This window comes from Neocloeon triangulifer, unplaced genomic scaffold, assembly GCF_031216515.1.
Source record: "Neocloeon triangulifer isolate White Clay Creek 2 clone unplaced genomic scaffold, ASM3121651v1 ptg000012l, whole genome shotgun sequence".
In the NCBI taxonomy this organism is placed as follows: domain Eukaryota; kingdom Metazoa; phylum Arthropoda; class Insecta; order Ephemeroptera; family Baetidae; genus Neocloeon; species Neocloeon triangulifer.
In genome coordinates, this window is record NW_026775554.1 from 4005225 (window position 1) to 4028903 (window position 23679).

The 23679-nt window shown below is 37.2% G+C and overlaps 4 protein-coding genes across 9 annotated transcripts; 2 read left to right on the forward strand and 2 right to left on the reverse strand.

The window, feature by feature from the left end:
* Positions 1-132: 132 nt before the first annotated feature.
* On the reverse strand, positions 133-3622 carry LOC132198128 (dipeptidyl peptidase 3). Of its 3 annotated transcripts, XM_059621936.1 has the most exons (15): positions 3469-3485; positions 3147-3241; positions 2861-3038; positions 2457-2804; positions 2265-2402; positions 2064-2207; positions 1876-2006; positions 1573-1826; positions 1373-1515; positions 1193-1312; positions 1010-1134; positions 830-953; positions 606-776; positions 388-550; positions 133-331 (listed from the first exon to the last, which is right to left on the reverse strand). In XM_059621936.1, the coding sequence occupies exons 3-15, from the start codon at positions 3014-3016 to the stop codon at positions 198-200; spliced, it is 2151 nt and encodes a 716-aa protein (XP_059477919.1). In that variant the 5' UTR covers positions 3017-3038; positions 3147-3241; positions 3469-3485; the 3' UTR covers positions 133-197. The 3 variants fall into 3 exon arrangements, with proteins under 3 accessions (XP_059477919.1, XP_059477918.1, XP_059477917.1); XM_059621935.1 differs by lacking the exon at positions 3147-3241 and having other exon boundaries at positions 3469-3622; XM_059621934.1 differs by lacking the exon at positions 3469-3485 and having other exon boundaries at positions 3147-3454.
* Positions 3623-3736: 114 nt separating this feature from the next.
* Positions 3737-5363, forward strand: LOC132198138 (tafazzin). The gene is made up of 6 exons (XM_059621958.1): positions 3737-3964; positions 4055-4349; positions 4411-4539; positions 4600-4751; positions 4805-5029; positions 5080-5363. Exons 2-6 carry the CDS (start codon positions 4211-4213, stop codon positions 5245-5247), a joined length of 813 nt encoding a protein of 270 aa, XP_059477941.1. The 5' UTR covers positions 3737-3964; positions 4055-4210; the 3' UTR covers positions 5248-5363.
* Positions 5364-5874: 511 nt separating this feature from the next.
* LOC132198134 (synaptotagmin 1) lies at positions 5875-20385 on the reverse strand. 4 transcript variants are annotated; one of them, XM_059621949.1, is made up of 11 exons: positions 20268-20385; positions 17119-17328; positions 15694-15822; positions 15067-15201; positions 14831-14970; positions 14162-14257; positions 13873-14067; positions 13637-13813; positions 8909-9026; positions 8698-8831; positions 5875-8309 (listed from the first exon to the last, which is right to left on the reverse strand). In XM_059621949.1, the coding sequence occupies exons 3-11, from the start codon at positions 15815-15817 to the stop codon at positions 8115-8117; spliced, it is 1314 nt and encodes a 437-aa protein (XP_059477932.1). In that variant the 5' UTR covers positions 15818-15822; positions 17119-17328; positions 20268-20385; the 3' UTR covers positions 5875-8114. The 4 variants fall into 4 exon arrangements, with proteins under 4 accessions (XP_059477932.1, XP_059477933.1, XP_059477930.1 ...); XM_059621950.1 differs by having other exon boundaries at positions 8909-9017; positions 14162-14263; positions 20268-20384; XM_059621947.1 differs by having other exon boundaries at positions 14162-14263; positions 20268-20384.
* Positions 19155-23236, forward strand: LOC132198140 (uncharacterized). The gene is made up of 6 exons (XM_059621961.1): positions 19155-21737; positions 21882-21995; positions 22083-22119; positions 22231-22295; positions 22354-22468; positions 22524-23236. The coding sequence occupies exons 1-6, from the start codon at positions 21561-21563 to the stop codon at positions 22751-22753; spliced, it is 738 nt and encodes a 245-aa protein (XP_059477944.1). The 5' UTR covers positions 19155-21560; the 3' UTR covers positions 22754-23236.
* The last annotated feature ends 443 nt before the right edge of the window (positions 23237-23679 follow it).

The following is a 23679-nucleotide window of genomic DNA, read 5'->3' on the forward strand; positions in this document are numbered from 1 at the left end:
GTAGTGACTCATTCTAGGTTTTAAGAGAAAGTGAAATTTGAGGCGAGGTTAAGTGAAAGTTGCAAAATTAGTATTATTTCCCTATGCAGATGAATATCACAAAATTAGATCAAATGTAAATAATTAATCAAATTTATTTTTCATAATTGCAATTTATTTATTAAAAAAATGCAGCAATACATAAAAATGCTCATGCCCTAAAAATGAGCAGCATCCTTTTTCCACAATTCCTCCAACAGACAGTCAACTTCAGTAGTAGGGAATCTTTCCACCCATGAAGTGATCAAACCCTCAGGTGAAGGATCATACTTTTTCAAGAGCACATCTTCACCTTTAAAATTAGTTCCATTTAGTAAATTTCAAATTATTTTAAGCTTCAAAACTTGCCATTGAGCACCGTGTTTGCCTGGACAAACATTTTGCGTGGTTGTTTGTGTGCCAGAACAATGGGCCTCCACTTAGCCCAAGGGTAAGGTCCTTTCTCGCTGACCTCTGAATACTTGTCATACATTTCCTTGGCTGCCTTCACATTGCAAGTAGCCTTGTAAATCTAAAATAAAAGCTCAATTGATTCTTATTTCAATTACAAATTTAATAAAAATTGCCTGAAGTTTTTGGAGGAAGTCGCCAATGGCTTTTCTGCCTACAGTTTCAATTTTATCTTTGTCAACAGTGAGCAGCAGATTGGTCCCATTATCAGTTTCCTTGATGGTCACCAGACCTTCGCCAGCTTCGACCAGAACCCGCATGATCACATACCTGGCTTGAGAGTGAGCCTAGAGATTTAGATTTGAGTAATTGCTACATACATACAAAATTAAAATGATACCTGCAGCCAAGACTTAGTTTCTGGTTGGTACATTTCCAGGGCTTTTCCCACTCCGTTCCAGATCAAGCTCATCCAATTCACATACATGACTTCATTAGCGACTTCTCCTTTGTGACCAAAAATCCTGCGGCAAAATAACATAGAATCACACAAATAATAATGCCGTTCTTAGTTTATTACTCGAGAACGTCTTTGTTGAGACTCAGGTACAAGCCAACACACTCAGCTCGGCATTCCTCATAGGTCGATCCCATGGTAGTGAACTTCGAGTCGTAAGTCTCACCCACTTCAAACCAGCTGCTGACCTAATTTTGCATAAAATTGATTTGATTCTTGCAAGAAAATAACGTTTTACAAACAAACCTTGCTGCCTGTAACTGGATCAATGAGAGAATCAGCAGGGAAGTTGAATTTGCCATTCTCCTCCCTGCGAAGCAATTTGCCACTACCGTGGCCCAAAAGCTCGTGTAGGCCAACTTGGACCTATCATGAACAAATCGGATTTTAATATTTTGTATTTAAAAACAATTTGCTAAATAAAACCTCAAATGCAGGTACACGATATTTTGCAAGCAGCTCCTGATCCTTCTCAGACAGGAAGGGAGTGATAGTTGCCTGATAGCTTGCAGGAATCACATTTCCAAGGGAAACATTTTTGAAACCTTCACTTTGGCGGATTTCATCGTCTTTAAAATTACAATAAGGAAATCTATGAGATTATTTTTGTTTCAAGTATTTCTTACAGTTCGGGATGTTAATTCCAGCTGGAATGCCACTTCCCGAAAAGGTGAGAACGTCAAGGGAAGTGAAGTCTGGACGCAAGAAGATGTCCTTCTCGTAGTCCTTTGGCCATGGCAGAAGGTGAAGGAACTTTTCGGCTTTATCGACAAGCTCCGCAAACTTGGCTGACATTTCTTTGTTCACCATGGCCACAAAACCCTCAAATTCTCCTCTCATTCCAGCTGGATCACGGTACGTCTCGATGAAACCAATGTAACTAAAGTAATTTTATTTTCAATTTGATAATGAAGGGACAAGAAAGGTACGTCTCAATAACTGGCCCCTTGTCCTTGATCCAAAACCTCGAACCATCTTTGTGGGCATCCAACGAACCAGTGGTGAAGCTCTTGATGTAATTTTCCAGCATTTGGATTTCATTATCATTGGCAGCAACACTCTAATTTTGAAAATTTTTATGTAATGTATTTAGATATGATTTGAACTCCTTTTCAACCTTGGCCAGTTTCAGGTGTTCAGCAACCTTTCCAATCAAAGCACCGTAATCACCTCGGGTTATTTTAATTTTGCACCCCTGGAACTCCTCCTCAGCATGTGTGATTCCTGGCTCCTCACCCCCAAGGCTGGACGCCATCCTGATCTGTAAGTTACTAATTTTGGTCAAAATCGTTATATATTGACAACGGCAAAATAATACCTCGTAGGTAGTGACACCATTTTCAACAGTCTTGAAGAGTCGGTTATTGTAGGCTTCGATGTTTTTCTTCTTCATAAACTCACCAATCAGATCAGCATCTGCCATAGTGCAGTTGCTGGAAAAGTATGTGGTGACACCCTGAGGAAAATCATGATTGAAGAAAAGTTGGTTACAGTTTGAAACAATTAAAACCTTTTCTCCAAGACCGAGACTTCTCTGCTTGGTGTCTAAGGAGTACATGTTTTTCTTGATTTTTTCCCACAAGAACTTGATTTTTTCAGGCTCCTTTTTGAAGGCAGCACTGGCCAGGATCAAGCTCTCAAATTTGTCAGCACTCAAATTAGGCACTAATTTGCTGTCTCCGAAGCCCTTGTAGTTCCCAGCATTGGTCAAGACACCACAAGTGTACACAAGAACAGCCTTGAATTCATCTTCCGTCAGCTTGCACTCTTCTGTGGCTACTTTCTGCAACTCTTTGATGGGCTGCGAGAGGAACAATTTGTGCAGCAGGGAAAAAATCAAAGGCGACTCAGGAGAGGTCTAAAAAATAGAAATTTTACAGTACCGTTCCAGATGGAAGTTTAAAAGATGCTAACCTGGACAAAGACAACAAGTCCTCCTGTCCAGGCTGCCTGGCTCAGGTAGTGGGCATACTTCTTCTCCTTGGCTGTCAGGGCGTTGAAAGCCTCTTCGCAATCAAGAGAAACAACAGGCTGGTCGTTTGGCAGAATAAATTGCGACAGGTCAGCCATAGTGCCTTTTCTTCTTTGAGCGCTACAAAAAAACAATAATTATTACTTTATAATGTACAAAATTAAAAAAAAAGGATACAGAAATGTTAGATAAATCTAAAAAGTACATAACGTAATATTGCTCACTTACGTAATGTCTTGGTAAGGCAATAATAGGCGCCTAGAGACGCTTGTATATGTATGTGACTTAAATTTTATCACAGGTTGATAAGAAAGATTTCTGCTCTGGGGAAGTAAATTGAAGCACCTTGTAAATTGTTTCATTAAGTTGGGACAAGAATTAATCTTGCGCAAGACATGACTTTGCATTAATTGCATTATTTTGGTTGATTTAGCCTTTTCTAAATAGCTTAATGGTTCGATTGAAACATGTATCGATGCCTAGACTTTGTGAAGTTATGATTTTGGCGAATGGAAGTATAAAAATAATGAAGTTAATGCTGCAATTTTACCAGAAAATTTCCTAGGACCGGCGTCGATTAACACAAACAAATCCAGCTGGCAAATAAATCCATACAACCATCTGATTGGTTGAAATTTGAAGGGAATGTCCTCTAGACCAATGAGAGAACAGCATACTTGGAACCAATCAAAAAGGGGCGTGAACACCGCGAAATTGAAGGGTTGCGATTTTTTCAACTTAGGTACGCAAAAATCAGAGCACTTCAAAAGTTAAAATTTTTGAATTTTGAAATTTCAGGTTTCCTAGCTTCTTTTTTGTGCTGGTTCGAGGATGATATAGAAAAAATTGTTGACAACTTGGAAGCTTCTAGATATTTCTAGGCCAAGGTTTTCAAGCAAACCAGTTTGAAATAATAAGAGCCTATGCGCAGAAGTCTTGTTGCGCAGAAGCTGCAGAATCACTCTTCCCATATGGCACGAATAAAAACAACAAGGTCCTCTTGACTGTCGGAGGTCAGAGAATATTCTTTCCTGACTGCAGCAAATGTAAGATAACGTTTCTGGTGCATCAAGCCGCTGAAACATCAGTCATTCTAAATTGTGGCTGTGGCTGATTCGTTTTTTTCCTTCTTGCAGACTCTACCATCCATGGATCCGTCGAAGATTTTCTCTGAAGTCATCAAGGCCAAAATTAAGCTGGAAAACTAGAGCGGACCGACCAGTTCCACAGAAACCAGCGAATGTTCTGAAGAGAAAAATTATATTTTTACCAAAAAAAATTGGATTTTAATCATGAGCAACAACAACAACGTCAACCTTTACAACCCTGATTGGATGTTCCCCATCCTTCGACAACCTCCTTCAAGATGTTGGAAACTTTTGAGCAGCTTTGTTTTAGGTTCTGTTGGACTTATCAACAAAGTCATAACTTGTAAGTTACTCGAAACTTATAAAAATTTAATATATTAATAAGGTATATTTATAATTTGTAGCCCAGTTGAACACAAGGAAAGTTTTCAACAAAGAAATATTACACGCCGAGCTGGATAGGCCAAAGAAAATTCCTCTCATCACCGTTTCAAATCATCATTCATGTATGGATGATCCTGGTCTTTGGGGAGGTTTGTAGAATTAATTTTTATATCATTTACATTATGTTCTTAAATTCTGCATAATTTTAGCGATGCTTAATAGTTGGGAGCACTTGTGTGACAGAAATGTGATGAGATGGAGCTTGGCGGCTCACGACATTTGTTTTACTAACAAAATTCACTCATACTTCTTCATGATGGGGAAGTGCATACCTGTGATAAGAGGTGCCGGAGTTGAACAGGTAAAACTTGTTTTTTATATTAAAAATTGCACCAACTTATATTTTAAAATCAGGAAGCAATCAAGTTTTGCTCCGAGAGGCTATCCGAAGGTAGCTGGGTGCACGTGTTCCCTGAGGGAAAAGTCAACATGACCCAGGAACCAATGAGAATCAAGTGGGGAGTCGGTAAGCTGGTCTGGGACTGCCCCGAGGTGCCAACAATCATCCCTATGTGGCACGTAGGGATGGAGGAAATTCTTCCAAATGAACCTCCATATCGGCCGCAAACAGGGAAAAAAGTAGATTTTTTTCACTACAGCCAAAACAGGAACTAATTTATTCTTTGTAGATCACAATTTATGTTGGGAATCCGATCCAGTTGCGGGGTCTGCTGAGCTCTCTGAAAAACCGCAAAGTGGACGTCGTGACTGCTCGAAAGGAGATCACAGACGTCATCCAGGATAAGATGTTAGCCTTGAAACCCATCGCTGAGAAACTGCACCGGGAATGGACGTAATTATGATTTCCTGTTAGTTACTTTTGCTCTAACTGCCTTCGAGACCAAAAATATGGAAATGGCAAGTCCAGATCATTCACAAATAATTTTAGTCAGATTTTTTTAGTTATTTTTTCTCCAAAGAAGTCATTTTTCTCTTTTCTTTTGGCTTATCATTTAGTATTTTTAAAGCTCAAAATTCCTTTATTTGTTAAACTATCCCAGTTCATAATATTTTGTTGTACTTTTAGTTTGCAATATTTAATTTATTGTTGATCCCAAAGGAATATGAGTGATAGGCATACAAAAATGTATGCAGTTTCATTTCTCCTCAAGGACTTCAGCTTATTTTCATTTAGACACGGCACCTTAAGGTTATTAGTTTTTACATTCCCACATCAATTTTATGTCCTTAGACGTGCTATTTTAAGTAGGACTTTCCAGTACTTAATTTAGCATTGATCAAACCGAAGTATTTGCCATGAACTTGTAGTTGATTCTAACTTATTGAATTATCTTGTCGTTGTTAAAGTTTGAACCGTTAATGCTGAATAAAATCACCTTGTTGAATTTTCCAACAAACTCGACTTGTCTACTTTTAACCAAAAACAGAAATTAGGTTAAGAGTAAAAGAAAAATCGTGGCAGGTAACAATTTAATGCTACATTTTATTCGTTTATTTTTATTATTTTGATTAACTAGTGGTACAACATTGTTCTACTCATGAGGAGTATAGGAAATAATGATAACAATCATATATTCGTACTCCATTATGGTAATTACGCAGCTTTGCCATACAATAAACCGACAGTGTGAAGACGTTATATTCATATATATAATTCGTATTTACCTTTATATATATTTGTATAATATATATATAGATTTTTTATTTATTATTTAACCTGTCTTGGTACTGGGTGTGACCAGCTACAGAACGATTCATAATCCTTTGATATCGCAAAAAATGTTTTTCTTTTTATAGAGAAAAGTAGTGATGGTTGTTGTTGTTGTTATTTTCCTTTTATACTGAGAGTGTTATATTTATATCTCTTATTTTTTCGCGCTATTATTTTCTTTAAATACTCCTTGCCAACAATATGTGTCTAATGATTATTTACATACGCACACAGATACAAGTTTTGTTCTTCTTGCTGCTCAATAGTGTGATAAAACAACACATCATCAACAATTTTATTACTAGCAGTACCTTCCATACATGAGAGGGTGCGGGCGCTGCGTGCGGGGGATATGGTTTTCATCCCCGAGCGAGCGGCGCTCACCGGTATTGTGTTTTTACCTCAAAACAAAGGTTAGTAACACACACATCGACTCGATTTCAAAGAGAACAGGACGTATGGCAAAAACACAGGTTCCTCATTAATAAGTTTTTCGACTCGCATAAGAGCGCCACTCTGACCTCCGGAAACTCAACTCGGTGGAGAAATTAATCAAGAATTATTATTATCATTATCTCTCTTTAAAGAAGGAAAAAACAGATGTGGGGAAAATGATAAGTTTTTAACACAGGGATTTGAGTTTTCGAGGAAATTCCAGAAGTGGCGTTCGAGGCGAGTCGGTAATAGTTTAAAATTTTCTGATCAATGTAGTAATGTACACAGTGACGTTATAATCCTTAATCTTGCTTTTCGTAACTGTTGACTATATACGGCGTTTGGTCAACTAGGTCGGAAAAAAGGCAGAGCCTATTCTATCTCATACGCTTCAAATCACAATTTGTAAAGGGTTGCTTATGTAGTTTACAGTTATACATAGTCATGATACAGTTGTTTTCGACCAAATCAAAAAATAACAGGGTGTGATGATAACTTTATGTAATCATAGTGATATGAAAACGCCTTGCTCGTTTTTTATGCACACTCATTTTTTCATGGTATTGTGATTCTTTTTACATATAAGTGAATGACGCGCCATCGAATGTCTTTCAACGTGTAAGCACCTATGGCATCTGTTTTTTTCTTCTCATATTATTATAATTATTATTAATTTTCTTGTTCATATCCTCTTTTGCTCATATATTTATCAATCAAACTCAGGAGATCAGGTGACAATTGAGCTCTATTTATATTTAAGTGTAATCCAATCTTCCGCTACGTACCGGTGCGGCAGGCGCGCAGTCAATGCGCGCACGACCATTCAGTTTTTTAATTATAATTATTCCGTTTTGATAAAAATCAGATTTCAACATCAACAGCGATTTATAATTAATTATTCTGCTTCTTTCTTTTTCCCAATATAACATCCAATCGATGAGAGGTGCGGCAATTGATACATATGGAAACAACGCGGAATTTATTAATTTTTTCCCCATAAATATAACATACGTGAGTGAAAAAATTAAATCGATAAAAACCATGGAATATATATATTTTTCTTGTGTCTGTTAATTTGTAACTCTAGTATCCTTAAATCTGGCAGAGAGTTGTGCACTTTCGTAATTCATGCTGATTCAAGGCTGCGTCTCGCAATGATTATTAGTTAGTTAGGCCAGGAGGCTACAAATCCTGCTGAGAGGAGAAATTAAAGCAAATATATAACACTGCTTGATTTTGGTCGCGTAAACATAAACGTAGTTTCAGACCGTCTGGCGTGTGGAACAAAAGGGTTGCTGAGAAAACCACAACTCTCTGAAATTTTTGGTATTTTGTGTATACAGAAATTTGAGCAGAATCGTAACGTAAAAGATTCAATTACCCAAAACGACACGCGAACGGAATTTGAAAGGGACCGAACATTTTCTTACTCTTTTTTTATCCTCAATATATAATATATTTATAAAGAACTTTCCAACTAATGCAAAAAATTGGGACGTGAGAAAAGTTCTGCTCAAATTCATTTGGTGATTGGGGGTCGGGGGTGCGTCGGGCCGCTTAGCCGCTCTCTTTGCACTCCTCGGGGTCTTTAAGGGTGTGCCACTGGGCGATGGGCCGGCGGGGCGAGGCCAGCATGTCTGACCAGTGACGCAGCTCGGTGCCAGACGCGTTGTAGCCAAGGATCACCCGGCCAATCGGCTCCGAGGTGCCAATACGATCATAGTCCACCACCGTCACTGACAGGTTCACTTTCTGCACAGATCAAATAATTTCATATTTTTTTAAATTTCATAGTGATACAATATTTTCCATAAAAGTGAACATGAAAATATTAAAATAATAATCAAGATGAGAAATCAGCAAAATAGCGTGGTAATTATTTAATATAATGATTTCTCATTGAAATTATTGACAAACAAGACATTTCGTTTGTAAATGCTACCTAACGCTAAGGTTGGTCTCTAGGGTATTTTTCATATTTAAAGAAACGCACTTTAGAGGTATTCATTTTTTTTTTTAGATTTTAATTTTTTAAATTAAATAATATGGTTGAAAATCATTCTGCATGTCAAGGTTTAATAGCCGATTTTTTACTAAAAATTTTATTTTACTAGTAAAAACAGAATGATTTTAAACTTGCCTGTATTTGTTCGAAGGGAATTTCAAACGAGAAGGACTCGTTATAGTACGGATTTAATGTGCACTTCTTGATACTCGTTTTCTTCTTCTTGAGTCGTTTGCCATTCTGCAGGATAGCGATCTTCACGTAAGGATCTGCAAAGACCAGAACCATTGGGCTCAATTAGTACGGCCGCGGAAAAAGATGAGAGAGGAATCAAAAGGTGTCAGACCAGAAAGACCGCCGACGTCCATCTTTTTAAGATTCTTTGCCTCGAGAATGACCACGGTGAGCTTGCCGGCAGTCGGCACGTAGCGCAGAGAGAAGCAAATGTCACCCAACTTGTTTTCCTGCAACATTCGATCTCTGATTAGCCGACCGAGTGGAACGAGCCGGGCAGGAGATTTCGTTTTCACCACGTTGGCAAAACGGAGTCGCTCGCGTCCGACGAAGGAAAGTCGCGGCGCTCGGACATTCAAACCGATTTTTCGCGCTGAAACTTTCCTCTCGGATGAAACGAGCGAAGGCGTTTTGACAACTCGGGAGGTTTTTGGCAGCGACACAAATTTCAATATTTTACAATTTTACTGACATAATCGTGTCACATTTGAAAAGAAACGCAACATGAGCTCTGTTTCGCGATTTTTATTTTTTAAATAAAAATCGCGAAACGGAGACAAGTCATTTCTTTTTCTCTCGGGTCGGAACACACAAATAGTTAATTATATTGAAGCAACTAGCGTACGTACACATAATAAGTGTGGTTGGTTGTATAAATATTAGTGTCTGTGAAAGGAGGATCACTCGATTGTATTTTACTGAGCGACTAAAATTTTGTAATTTTATAAACACGTTCCTTTTTGACAGGAACTATAAAAATACTTTGATTTAGAATAAGTAGTGCGGGCTAAAGCGAATTGCAGCGTTTTGCGGCCCAATGAGAAACATCGAGTATTATTAATAAAATCTGTAAAAATTAAACGTGTTTCTGGATTAGTTTGAATGAAGGAGAGAAATTAGTAAATTAATTTGTGTTATTAGTTTAATGAGCTGTTTACAATAAGGCTGTTAAAATTGTTATTTTTATAATGAAATGAATATGACAATTTTTTTTTTTAAATTAGAGAGAGGCCTTATTGAAAATGCAGCAATATGAAAAATGAGTTTGATTAAGGTGTGAGAAATTCGCAATGTTCGAGGTTCCTTTTTTTAAATTTTCCTTGGAATTTGGATGTAATTAAATTTTTAAATATTAATATATTTATAAACAAATTGTGAACCACAGCTAATTCTACAGTCACAACACTGAGCTCACATTCATATTTAACAATATGTATAATAGCTTTCTAACAGCCTAGGAGTGATTATCTGAAGAGACTATCCGCAAACGAAACGTGTGTTTCCACGCATCGCTTGCGGCAGAGCCCTCAGAAAATAATGGAAAAATTAAAACCAATCGCCTCTATCAATCAATCAATCAATCAATCAATAGTAATAATAATAATCAACTGGTGGCTGCAGCACATTACAACAGAGTGAAATAATTAAGAAAACTCATTTGCTGTCACTTAAAAAGAAAGAATAATGATAACAACAAACAAAACGCTGCTAATCGTATATTTATTTAATTTGAATTAAAGTCTTGAGGTCGGGTTAAGAAAGAAGAGATTCGGAGAAGGGAGCAGCTAGGAGACTGACTTGTGAATTATTCTGCACAAACGAGATCGAATAAATGTATATTGATCTGCAAATCCACAAGATTCTATAGAGCAGGGGGTTCGATCAAAGAAAGGAACATATATTGGAGAGAGAAAGAGACAACACGTGAAACAGACACAATTAAGAGAAAGAGAAATAGAGAGAGAGAGACACGACCACAGATCATGTCACAATAATTAAAGGGGCGCCCCATCGAGCTAGGAGCGGCTCGATGCGGCGCCCGATCGCTTCTCGGTGTGGAGAATCGATTTGAATATAATGAAAAAGTTAATAGGAATCAAAATAGAAACATCAAAATAATCTATCGCCATCAATTCTTGCTTCCTACGTTGAAACTCGCCCAATCAATTGCAGGCAACACCACACAGATGAACCAGTTAGCTAATTTAAATAAAAAAGTTAAACAACACATCCTTCTCCAATTGAGAGAAATATACATATTTTTTGCGAAACTTTTTATTTAATTTTAGTGAGAATGAAGCATTATAATATATTTAAAAACGAGCTACGCGTGCGACACATGCAGATAAAGAGACACGGATTAAAAATACGAACGAACGAATCATGCGCTGCCAGAATAAAAAATCCCAACCGTGTGGAATTGAGCGTACTTACGTGATGGAGTTTGAAGCGGCATGCAATTGAGTCGAGGGCATCACAACCATACACAGGCCAAAAGCAGAGCAGAGAAAATTTATGGGAAAAAGAGAGAGAGAATCAACATGAATAATTCATTCAAAAATCACCTTAACAATTTGATCAAAAAGGTAACCAAAAAATATCAATCAGTCAGTCAAAAGGCAGTTGAGTAGTTTGAAAAAGGTTAAAATATATGTCGTAAATATATATATAGAAAAGTCTGCTGATATAATATGTCAGAATACAAAACGTGACGAGATTGATAAAAATGAATAAAATAAATAATAAAGATCATAATGTTTAATGTGGCATATATAAAAAATCGTAACAATATAAATCGGCGTAAGCGTATAGATGATGAGATATAAAAGGGAGAGTGGTGGAAAGTGGAGTAATTTCTGTTATATACGGGGGTGACTAGAGATATATATTGTGAGAGAGAGCAGAGATCAATCCTTACTGCTGCCCTGGTCCCTCAGGACGAGATGCACACATGGTTAATTTTGGTTTATGGCGTGTGGCATGTCTGAGAGAGTAATTTTATGAGAGGAGAAGAGGAAAGCGCGCGGCTAAAAGGGTCTGTTCGCAGCCTGAGTTTGTCCGCCAACCAGTATTTTGTGGTAATTGATCGTAAATTAATATGATACGTGGGCAGGACCAGAGCAAAGCATGCAACAGAGTAGTTCCGACATCTGCAGAAATTAAATGTAATTAAGAAAATGCAACATACTGCAAATTGGGAGCGTGGAAATGTGCAGACTTCCTTTTTTCAAAATTTAATTTCCATGTTTAAATAAGTTCTGGGAAAAGTGTCAAATGATCTTGTTTTTATATTATATATTTTTTTACATGAAAAATATTTTGTGATATTTCAATTTTATGTACCATATGATTGTTAATCTTTTGCAATATTGATATAATGAGAGGAATTTTTCTCTTTTTTTGTGTGTGATAAGTCAACTTATTTTCAAAAAATAATCTTTTGGCTTTTTCGGTTAAATTTAAAATTAGTTAATTAATTATTTGAAAGTAGTATGCAAAATTTTATGAAAATCAGACTGCCTAAACGCAGTGTCTTTTTTTGCACGCAAAAATACATCCAAGAATTATGCTGTTTTATTTAAGTAGGTTTAAATATAGAAATACTATTTTCAGACAATTTCAAAGTCATGAAAAAAGTTTAACGCCCTTTGAAAATTGATATTATTATGAAATTAAAATAATATGCATCTTCTCTTAGACCCAAGGAATATATTTTTTTTAATTAAGAAGACTTAATTTTGTTATTAACGTAGGCCAAATAAAGTTTGAGTAATTAGAAAAGTGACTTTTTCCCAGCCCCTAGATAAAAATGTTAATTTTAAAACCATTTCCACGATGCCATGACTTTTATATTGAGCTTTGAGTTGCAGAAATAATGAAACCACGGCCATCTCGCGCTGTTTTTTCACAAATCTAGCGCCAGACTATATATTTTAAGTTGAAAAAAAGTAACATGTATTATATATTTACTTTTCAGTTGGTGTCATGCTGACTTACACAGAAGTGTGCTCTTAGTTTAAAATCCAGCCCATTTGAGAAACTGAAGAGAATTGACATAGAGTGGGCTTAAGAAGAGGGGATTTGATCGAAAGCCATGCAGAGCTCAATCGATGATTCTGATCAGGGGTTGGGACGGAGAGTGAATAGAAATTGGCAAAACATACTTTCCTTGGTCAAAACTTGTCGGTCAACGTCAAAGGATCAAAGTGACTTGTTATAAAGAGGTTTCAAGGTGACGAAAAGTGTAATGATTTAGTTAAAGTAAGGATCGAATTGTGATTGAAATTTTCGTCACCTTGGTATTAAATGTGAGAGATAAAGAGAAAAAGTCTAAAAAATTCGAATTTGGAATATATTAAATATTCAAAACTTATGGGCTGGACACGATGAATAAATTATTCTGTTTAAATCAAACAAAGAGAATTAAAACATGCAGAAAAAACTAAATTAACAAGCTTTTAATGTATATTGAAAAACAGCCAAACGAGAAAAATCAAAATCGTGAGAATATCTGTTCTTGAAAGTGTAAAAATTCGTAATAAAAAGTGCGACAAAATTCAAGGCGGCGACGGAACATATCAAAAAGAGGAAAACTTTTTTCGTACTCTGCATGCAAATATTTTTTCCGTGTCAAGCATATATATAAAAAAATGTAAAAAGTCTGTATAATATATATAGAGAGTGGACTCAGGCGGTGTTTCGGTTAATTTGCTCTGTCAAATCCAACCAAATGAAAACACAAGTCAAACTCAATCAAACGGTGTGAGAGTATATAATATAAAAGAAGCATTCGTAATAGTATGTATAGAGATAATTGTAATTAATTCACGAATCGAAGACAGATAATTGATCAAATAAAATAAAATCGTGTGCCTGCTGAAAAGAAGATGCTGGTCAGTAAAAATCAGGCGATATAATATCGAACTAGAGAATAATTAATGTCATTGTTCCGGCGAGAATAAACAGTTAGAGATTTCATATATGTGGTGGTGATCTGAGCAGACAATAAATTGTATTTGATTGGGACGGGTGGGAGTATCGGTTTTCGAAGGGCACTCACCTGACCGCCCTCGCCCTCGACACTGACAAGGTCGCGCCACTCCTCGATCGTCTGTGCGAGATCCACCTGACACAAAGGTAATTTAACCTCACCGATCTGGTCGTGCTTGGAGAAGCGGTCAAAGTCGAATATCGCGAAAACCAGTGTTTTGTTCATGGCATCTGCATATGGCAGATTCTGAAATAATTTTAGCAAAATTAACATTTCCTTAAAATAAATTTTTCCTTCTATCAAACCTTGAAAGTGAAAGTTTCGTTGAAGACGGGGCTGAGAGTTTTTCTGTGTACTTTGGTTTCAAACTTTTTCTTTTTGTCCGGCAGGAGGTAGACTTTGACGTAGGGGTCAGAAGTGCCACCCATGTCAAGGGCGGGCAGATCTTCCGCTTGCATCACGGTCACAGATAAACTATTGGTATTGAAGTCGAACTCGAGCTGCAATTTGAAGCGATTAGAACGCCTGTCGCATTCGGAGTTAGGCAACCTGCCGGGCGGCCGTGTCCCGTCGGCTGCCTACCATTCACTCTACCTTGTACTGGAGCCTTCCCAGCTTGACCTCGCTCTGCTTGCTCTCGCCCTCGTCAGCTCCATCCTCGGCGTTCTCCGTCAATTCCTCCATGTCCGGCTGAACCTGCAATGTGACGAGCGTCATTCGGCCAGTTGTGGAATAAGTCTACAGTTAACAGGCGCCGGACATGCCCAATCCATCATCAACCAACATGCACTTCTTCTAAAAAAAATGACTCTTCGTCTGAAAATAATATTCTTCGTCTCGGTCAGGAATGTGGAATTTTTCGTCAAATTTTGAAAATCGTGTGTTTTTGATTGAGTGAAATTGATATTCATGCAAACATCGGCAGCATGAGCATCCTATGGGAACTATTAATCAAAAGGAGATGTAATTGTGTCCTAGAAAATGTGTTTTAAATAATATTTTTTAAATCCAATTCTGACCCAAAGACCAGAAAAAGCTGCTGCTCCGAGGTTTTTTATTTGGATCGTTATTATAATTTTTGTCTGTGTGTGCTGATGAGGTCTAACTTGATATAAAATGTGAGACTATTTAATGTATCGAGAGAGATATATATTGCATCCATATGAAAAACTTGAGAAACGTACGGGATCAGGCAAAAAAGTAGTGGAAAGGTTTGAGCCGTCCGCATGCTGGACGGCTCTCCGAGGGACGTCATCTGTTTACCTTTTCTTTGTACGAGCCTCCGAGCAGCTGGACGCTCTTGAGGTCCATGCCTTTGCCCTTTTTGCCATCTTTGGTGCGTCTCTTCTTACAACACCGTCGAATGCAGAATCCTACTATGCCTAATACTACCAGCAATACAACTGCAAACAATAAGAGAAGCGCACGGAAAACGCATTAGTGATGCACAGGAGATGAGTGAGGCGGCGGAAATCGAAACCGAGGGACACGCTTCTTACCTACGATAATTGCGATGAGACCCCACGTGGGGATCCCGATATCTTCGGCGAGGTGCTCGGCCATATCCATCGCCTTTTCGCTGAGCTCCTCGCCAGCTTCTTTTGTTGGCTCTGCTGACGCCTCTTCACTTGGGTCTGCAAAACCAATTTCTATTTTATTTCTTTTTACATGTTTCAAAAATAGCAAAATGTGCAAATAGCGGGCCACTTTAAATTTCATTTACATAAATTCAAATATTCTTATCACTACCTTTTTTAATTAATCAAGTAATAAAAATTCTCGAAAAATATAATTGAGCATTTTATTTTATAATTTTTCTTTAAAAGTTTTTGTTTTTAAATTTTTTTCAAATTTTACTGTCTGAAAATGGCCTTAATTTTCCCCCTCATTGTTTGAGTGCATTAGCAAAATTCGTGGTTTCGAACTTAGAACACTACTGACAATTTTTTTTTATCTTTAAGACGCTTCTTTTTGCCATCATAAAAAACGACCCGACCTCAACAAACTGTGCAAAAATCAACACTCGATAAAATCATTCCTTTTTTAGCAGCGCTCAATAGTGACGGAGCAGTTGCCTCGCGGGGAGAGTTTTGCAACTCTAGTTCAAGAGGTTCTATTTTACTTACCGGCGACATTGGTCGCTTCGGTTGCTGAAGGGTTGATGACCTTTTCTGCTGCTTCAGGTGGCGCGTAAGGCAGGGTCTCGGACCTTCCTCCCGCCGTTTCTCTTTTTTGTAATACAGGCGACATGGTTCCTGTTGATTAGAATTTTCTAAAATTAATTACATTTTTTTATATAAATTTTCATTTTGAAAGACGAGTATTGCGGAGGAATTGCAAAGCAAACGGCTTTACTTCTAAATGCAGGCTCAAAAAGTGTATTAAGGTCAAGTTTTGCTGGGGTCCGCCGCGCCAGTGCACGACTCTACTACTCTTGGGTGCAATTAAAGCGGAGCCTTGCTAGTAATTTCTTGCCCTCCGGCCGCCACAGTCTAATTTTCAGTTGCAAAAAGCAGCGGAAACGAATAAATCGTTAACACGGGGACAGCCAGTCCGAATTTTGGGCAAATATTGATTTCCTATAAGTTCACACATGTTCTGCGCGCCCCATAATCTGCCCCCTAACAGATTCTCTCGCAACTAAAGAGTGGGTGCTCGCTCGCTCGGAATCGCCGCTTTTGTTAAGAAAAGATCGAATTGTGCAAAAATTAACAACGTTGGAAATAAAAGTTAAAGAGGATAGATATATAAAGAGTCGATTAAAAATTAAAATTAAATATTGGCCTAATAAAACAAAACGGAAGTAATCAGGAAAATTAAAAGATTTGAAGATGAAAGAATAAGTTTTATATCATGTTGAAAATTTTCCTTTATAGATTACGGCTTAGTTTCTAATTCAAAAGTTTTAAGTAGAAATAATAAAAATCATCATTTATCAAAGGTAAAGTTGACGTGGGAAGTTCTAAATTTAAGTTGGTGGGCGTAAAACTTTCCCTTTCAAAATTTAATTTATTATTCATAAATGCCAAATGCAAGACAAAACACATGCAGGCATGGGCTTTTTAACAACCAAAAAATAAACACGCAAATTTAATTTAAAAGAAAAAAATATATCAGTAAATTTCATATATTATAAACATGATTTTCCACTTAAGGTTCAAAATTCTGAATCAATCAGAAATCCGAATCGCATTTTGTCTATAAAAAGCTTTCCCAAAACCAACAAAAAAAATTATATTTTACAAACTTTGAAAGAACCAATAGGCTCAGTTTACAAAACAAAGGGTCCGAGTACTTTTCCCACAGAATATTGACTCACAGAAAATTCCCTCAATGAAAACCACTGGCAAGCAACTTTGACCTATAGGCAACCCACGCAACCGCGAGCGGTGCCCAAGCGAAAGGAGTCGCAGAGTGACCTCAAACTCCGGAGCAACGCACCAGGACCAAAAGGGTCAACGAGTGCCACAGATTCGGGCCGAAATTCGGTCGGAAAAGTGGGGAAATACATCCGCCCCTGCTATAGGGCTAAGAATGAAGTTGAAAGGTACCTTGTGAACTAGGACGAGTCGAGTTGCGAAGAAGAGGGTTCAGTCGGGCGGCTGCTCACCACACGCACAGTCAGGTAGACGCTCAGGGTGTGCGCCTGGATTCAGGACGCCATGCTGGGAGGCACCCTGCGAGCACAGGCAGCGCTTTCACGGGCGAACAAGATGGCGTCGGCCAGAGGGTCGAGGGTGCTGGTGGTGCTCTCGGTGCTCCTGTCAGCCAGATCGATAGGCCCGTGAATGAGCAGGCGCCACTCGGCCCGACCACCCACCTACTACAATCGCGCCCCGCTCTAGCCCCGCCGCTCGTTCTCTCTCTCTCTCTCTCTCTTGCTATGCCGAATGCGCGCTCCTCACTCGGCGCCTTCTTCGGATCCGACTTTTATTCAAGCAAATGCTGTTGCTTTCTTTCCATCCTGCTTCTTAATTCCCAGAAAGCAGGTTGTTCCCTCGGCTCCGAATCGGATGCTTTTTAGTCCTATAGTTATAATATTGTCCTTAGAATCATTTCACATATTTTTTTTTCGTTCAGAGAGAAACCGTAGAAGTGCGAAGGCGACGGAGTGAACGGAAAGAGCCGATTTCTCTAAGGCTTTCCACTAATTATGCAACCGGATTGGAATATTAGGTGTAAATAGGGAGACACGCGTTTGATAGTGAGAGGAAGAATATATTATATTATTATGTCACATATTGAGTGCGTGGTTGTATTTTCAAGACATAAAAGAGGCACTTTAACTGTCATAAAAATTACAACGTATATAAATATTAATTAAAATATTTTAAATTTAAATAAAAATTCCTTTCTTGTGTATTTTTTTTTTATTCTAGCTCTCTTCTTGAAAATTTCTACTGATTTGTTTAAAATGGTCAACGTCAGCGAAAATTTGGCTTTAAAAGATTTTGAAATAAAAACACTCATTAATAATTATATAATTTTTAATTAGTAAAATGAGCTTAGATTCCTGTTGAAATTTTTGTTTTCATTACCAGTTTCAACCATATAGTTTGTTCAGTAAAATACATTTCAAAGCTCTTTTTTCAAAGTAAGATTGATGCATAAAATAAGATCAGATCATTTTTTTCTAATGCAATATTTTATCTCTGAATAATTGAAAGTTAACCAGTCAATAAATTTTATTATTATTTAAAAACGAAAATAATGAAAAATCTATTTCAAAGAAAGTGCGACATTTTTGCGATTTCCACAATTTTACCTTCTTGGGAAAATAATATTTGCTAACCTTCATTTAAGGGGAGGAAAGTCAAAACACCCACGGATCTACACGCAGCGCACTTTTTTTATCGTGTCTGCCTTTCCTGATAGCCGCGAATGACGCATTCTGCTATGTATAAAGAGGATGCATTTCCCTCATGAGATGTAGGTCAATACGGGAAAGGGTGCGTTGGTCGCAGCAATTACCTAGCAACAGTCTACGGTATTTGTATTCCTCGCTATTTCTACTGCAAAGACGTACATAGAGAGACGCCACTCGTTGCGAGCAATTAACAGATAGCCTGTGGTGAAAGATAGATCCGACTGTGCAAACCAATCGTCACTCCGACACGTGCCTCTCATTTAGCATTTGGGGATGGAACAATTTTGGTCCATTTTTGCCGACAGACAGCAGAACTCTCTCTCGGATGAACTGAGAGAGAAAAATGGAAATGCAGAGGAATACCGCCAGCGGGCATAATTCAGGCGCCACCAAGACCGACACTTTCTATTCACCACACGCAGGAAATTAAATGCTCTGAGCAGCAAAATGCTCTCCGCTTTCGCGTCAAATGATACACAAAATAATCTAAAAGAACCACAGCGGTAAAAAATGTGGTCAATTAATCCGATAACTTCAATTAATTAGTCGGGGCTTCAACTTTATTTTCCGTTGGTTTTGCGGCCGAGATTAATTCAAAATGCGGCAGATTTGTTTTTGGCACTCTGCGCCACTTCTGTTCTCAAAGTGGAAAAGCACATTTTGTGGGATATAATGCTCCTTTTGACAAATGACTGACATTCGCGTGAGTATATAAATCGGCCGGAAAAAATTAAAATGAAATTCGTCGCCACTGCTTTTATTGAACCGCGCGGGTCAAAGGTCAAGGCTGTCGAATTCGTTTTCCCTGGGCGACTTTTAATTATTCATCGTCTCTTTGATAGAACAAGTGAGAAAGAGAGCGAACACTTGAGATCTTCACTCTTTAAAAGTGGCACCTTTTTTTGTATACCAAGCATAAAGGTGAAAGAGTTTTACGGCGTTAAAAGTTTATTATTCTATTATAAAATAAGAGCCTCTTGATTACCCTAAATCCTACTTCCTTTCTTATGATAAAATATGATAACTGTGATGAGGCAAAAAAACTTTATTATAAAATTCAGATGATGACAAAATTCGTAAAATCCAAGTTATTCTTTGTGTTGTGATTTTTGTGAAAAAAGCTTAACCACATCCTGGAATCCTTCATAATTTCCAATTTCAAGATATAAAAAATGAGATGTGGCGAATTTTATCTAAGTAAAACACGTTTTAACTGTGCTAAACTGCCTTATTTCTGTCTCAAAAATTGCACAAAAATACGCTTACGCACTTTATTTTGTTCCTCGAAGAATTCTACAATTTGCTCATTTTCATAATTAAAACTTCCATGAGAATCATGAGATTCGTGCCAAATATTCAACTCTAAAAATTGTAAGAATTGAAATTTTTTAATGATTTCTTTCTCCTAATTCTTAATTTTCTAAAATACAACCTACGTAAATTTCCCTAATTTAACTGTCGTTTTCATCAAAATGAATTCGGCATAGCAAAGTTGAGAGGGAGCGAGAGTGCAACGGAGCGTTTGAAATTTTTTCTTTTTCCAATAGTTTCCAAAAAGCTGTACAAGCTGCTCTTGATCTTTCGCCGTCGAGTCTCAAGTTGCCTATCTCAAAGGAGAAAAATCTGCCTCTCTGCTTCGTCGTAAATCAATGAAAGCGGGCTGAATTTACTACCGCGCTGCGGCCGGATCGAGCCGAAAAGCGAATGTGGCTAATTTATAGCCATGCACATACACACTTGTCACGCAAAATTCAATCAAAGCGCTCTGCGCTGATAAGCGATTTCCGGCGCAATGAGAGACTCGGCGGCGAATCGGCAGAAATGAAAACTTACAGGACAAAGTGCATGTCACCATCGGCCGGCCCGTAATCCAAACAACGCTCTGCAATCGGGACAGCCTGCGAGACTCGACATGCACTGATCGCGAAAGTAAAGTATATAAAGTGGGCAACTGGCGATACGGGGGCGGTGCTCGAAGAACCGGTTTCCTCATTCAAATATTGATCGCCCGTCCGTCGATTGAGATTCGCAATCTGAATGGAAATTTCGCAAATTTTTATTTTGCTCGAGTTAATTAAAAATCTTTATCCCTGATGAAATAAATTTTAGGGCGAAAGTTTGGGACCGTTGGTGATTAGTGCGAAACCGGTAGTTTAGCCCACTTTGGTCGATAGGGGTGCCAATTGCGTGTAGGAACCGGTTGCCTAACTCTGCGTTGGTCGATGCTGGGGAGTGACGCGCGAGCGCGAGGAGGAGCGCAGGGCTGAATGGCCCTTAAACCGAGCCGAATCGAGTTAACCGGTTGTTGAAGTGACCAAGGCAGGCAGGGGTGAATCAATATGTGGGGTGGAAAAGAGAGCGCACGCACCCTCGCGCGCGCTTGGTTGACCTAGTGCATGCACACGGCCTTTCTTGCGCGCTCTCTCTCGCATTCCGCCTCTTTCTCACTCACTCGAGAAATCCATATAATGGGATTAACGTGTCCTCCTCGCCAAAGATGAGCACTCTGATAAAAAAAAGATATATATCGAAGGATGAAAATCAGCTTCGGCCAATTATCCCCTTTTGCGCTCTGAATAGTGGCTATTAAGCTTGTTTTTACACGGATATTTCAGAAACCACAGATTTATATTTATTGAATTATTTAGAAAATTATTCAATTCTTTCAAATTATTTAAAGTACATATCAATTAATCTTTGAGCCGTAAAACAAATTAATAATAAATAAATAATATTGAATGATAAATAATTTAAAAAGTGTTTCTTAATGTACATTAATTTCTTTTAATTACAATTACAACATCGATTTATAAAATAAACAAATAAACTAATAATAATAATAATGCACTAATAATAGAACTAATTTTATAAAATTCCTACATTTCTCTGTGTACTTCGTTTTAATAAAAACTTTTGCTGCCAAGTGGTTTTTATTTAAAATACATGAAATAACCACAAAGCGCAATCACCTTCCTTCTTAATCATTTCTTCGTCAAAAGTTGCCTTGAAATGTTTCCTGTTCCGATAACATTTACTGAATTTCTTGAATCTTTAGAAAGAAAAGTGTTTTAGTAGGAAGTTTTTGTTTCACTATTGGAATTTAAAGAGTCGCACTGTTCGTACAAGATGAGGCGCTTGCCTCCTCCTGCCAGGTCCAAAGAGACGGCGGATAAAAAGTTAAGTTCTTCAGTCTCGAAAATTCTGATATTGAGTATAGTCCTCCTCGTTGTAACAATCGCCACGGCCATCTTCAACTTCTTCCTGATATGGAACAATGGAGAATTCAAATACTGGACCAAAGAGGTGAAAAAAGGAGCAGTTATTATAAAACGTGCAATTATAAAAGAATTTGCGAATTCTATTTTTATCAATATGACTAATATAAAGAAGTTTTTGCGCACTATTGCGTGTGTTTTATAAATATATTTTATTATATTATTTTATTAGATTTCTTTGGGAGATAATAAAGCTTTGGATTCAGAAAATATTTTCACTTCTGAGGAGATAATGACCATAACAAGTGAAATTCCGCTGGTCACACTTAAAAAACAAAAAGAAAAGGTAAAAGTTTCAAAAGAAAAAGTTTAAGGACCGCTTTAAAATACTTTTTGTTTAAAAATATTCCTTCCTACCGTATACTTTTTCCAGACTTTGCCCATGATATCTTCAATTTGCCGGAAGGCTCGTAAGTTGGTTTTTAATTAGTGGTCTTATAACAATTATTATATTAAACAAATTATTTTTGTTAGTTGTATTTTAATACTAAAAAATGTCACATTCTTTCTAAAAATTTCAGGTTCTTTCAATAATTTAAGGATTCTCTCCAACGGTAAAAGATATTTCTTCTCATTCCCAGCAGACGTGAGTAGATCTTGAAAATAAAAGTTATTTATATTAATTAATTTTCTTCTTTTTATAGACGACTTGGGAAGAAGCTAACAGCACTTGCAAGCAAAAAGGATTGCAATTAGCCTCATTGAAAATTCAAGATGACATAAATGTAGTGTGGCGTGAAGTCACTAAAATCGGAGATTGTAATACACAAATTAAATTAAAAAATTTAAACACTCAACTTAATTTGAATAATAGATGGTTCTGTTTGGTGGCTGTCAGCAAAGGACTTAGGTGTCACTGGACGACACGATTTTCGGTGGTATGATGGAACAATGTTGGACACAAGCAGCGAGCTATGGAGTCCAAAAGACGCCAGCAGAAGTGGCTGCGTCCGACTCGTTTCTGGCTGGTCTGCCAAATTGTACCGCGGTCCTTGCTCCGAAATAATGTATTATATCTGTGAACTCCCTATAGAATGCTACTAAAGCACTACGCAAGTGTACATCATCAACATTTTTTTTTAAGATTTTTATTTTACTTTCAGAACTACTTAAATTATTTTTTTTTTAATTAATGTTACTAGTCTTTCTAATTATATAGACATAAAAAAATTCTGAAGAAAAATTTTTGTTTCCCGATTACAGTTCATTTCAATTTATCAGACTTTAATTGTTTTGAAATACAAACGTATAGTTTCAAAAAACTATTTTGTAGCTTGCCTTCTATAAGTTCAATAAAGCGGACATTGCCATGCCGTTAAGACCCATAATTATGTATTGGCATAAAAAATGATAATATAATACTGAAATAAATTTGTTTGAACAAATTGACACGTACTCATGAAAATGAAGAACTTGGGCTTTTTCCTCGCAGTAAAAATTGTTTTTATTAAAAAACAAGACGACCTGAGTTCTTTAGTCATTTGCATTTCAATGAAATAAACATTTTGCTAATTATTGATATCCAAATATTGCATTTTTATTTACTCAATTTATAACATTCTGTAATTTTATTTTAAACTAACATTAAAAAAAGACTTAAAATAGCATGTATTTCTGCAGAGATGATTTGAGTTTGTGCACTGGTTGCGGACCATAGCTTCTTTTACAATGTGAAAATTCGGTATTATTTTTTAATAGTTTTCGGTCTAGTAAATAAATTGTTCCTTTCGTGAGAAATTATAATTTGCATTCAATGAAATGAGAGAATAGACAAATAGAGAATATTTTAAACTTCAACGCCTCATTAAAAGCCTGACGCAACCTGCATAACAGCTCTGTTGCGCCAGTTGCCTACACGATCACCGAATTGACAAGGGTCATTAATAATTAATTATTATTCACAAAAATTAATGTATTGAAGGAATATTATGAAACTCATATTCCTATTATTTCATCGTCAATAAATTTGG

What these genes read in the sequence shown, in the direction of transcription:
- LOC132198134 (XM_059621947.1), bottom strand. Translation starts at nt 15,817, where the DNA reads ATGTCGCCTGTATTACAAAAAAGAGAAACGGCGGGAGGAAGGTCCGAG. An exon ending in GAGGCTCGTACAAAGAAAAG is followed by an intron (nt 14,264 to 14,830) that starts GTAAACAGATGA and finishes GTCACATTGCAG; the next exon opens with GTTCAGCCGGACATGGAGGA. An exon ending in ACGAAACTTTCACTTTCAAG is followed by an intron (nt 13,814 to 13,872) that starts GTTTGATAGAAG and finishes AAATTATTTCAG; the next exon opens with AATCTGCCATATGCAGATGC.
- LOC132198140 (XM_059621961.1), top strand. Translation starts at nt 21,561, where the DNA reads ATGAGGCGCTTGCCTCCTCCTGCCAGGTCCAAAGAGACGGCGGATAAA. An exon ending in TCTTCTCATTCCCAGCAGAC is followed by an intron (nt 22,296 to 22,353) that starts GTGAGTAGATCT and finishes TTCTTTTTATAG; the next exon opens with ACGACTTGGGAAGAAGCTAA. An exon ending in AGTCACTAAAATCGGAGATT is followed by an intron (nt 22,469 to 22,523) that starts GTAATACACAAA and finishes TTTGAATAATAG; the next exon opens with ATGGTTCTGTTTGGTGGCTG.
- LOC132198138 (XM_059621958.1), top strand. Translation starts at nt 4,211, where the DNA reads ATGAGCAACAACAACAACGTCAACCTTTACAACCCTGATTGGATGTTC. An exon ending in TGATCCTGGTCTTTGGGGAG is followed by an intron (nt 4,540 to 4,599) that starts GTTTGTAGAATT and finishes GCATAATTTTAG; the next exon opens with CGATGCTTAATAGTTGGGAG. An exon ending in GAGGTGCCGGAGTTGAACAG is followed by an intron (nt 4,752 to 4,804) that starts GTAAAACTTGTT and finishes TTTTAAAATCAG; the next exon opens with GAAGCAATCAAGTTTTGCTC.
- LOC132198128 (XM_059621934.1), bottom strand. Translation starts at nt 3,334, where the DNA reads ATGCAATTAATGCAAAGTCATGTCTTGCGCAAGATTAATTCTTGTCCC. An exon ending in AAGGGGCCAGTTATTGAGAC is followed by an intron (nt 1,827 to 1,875) that starts GTACCTTTCTTG and finishes AAATTACTTTAG; the next exon opens with TTACATTGGTTTCATCGAGA. An exon ending in AAACTAAGTCTTGGCTGCAG is followed by an intron (nt 777 to 829) that starts GTATCATTTTAA and finishes CTAAATCTCTAG; the next exon opens with GCTCACTCTCAAGCCAGGTA.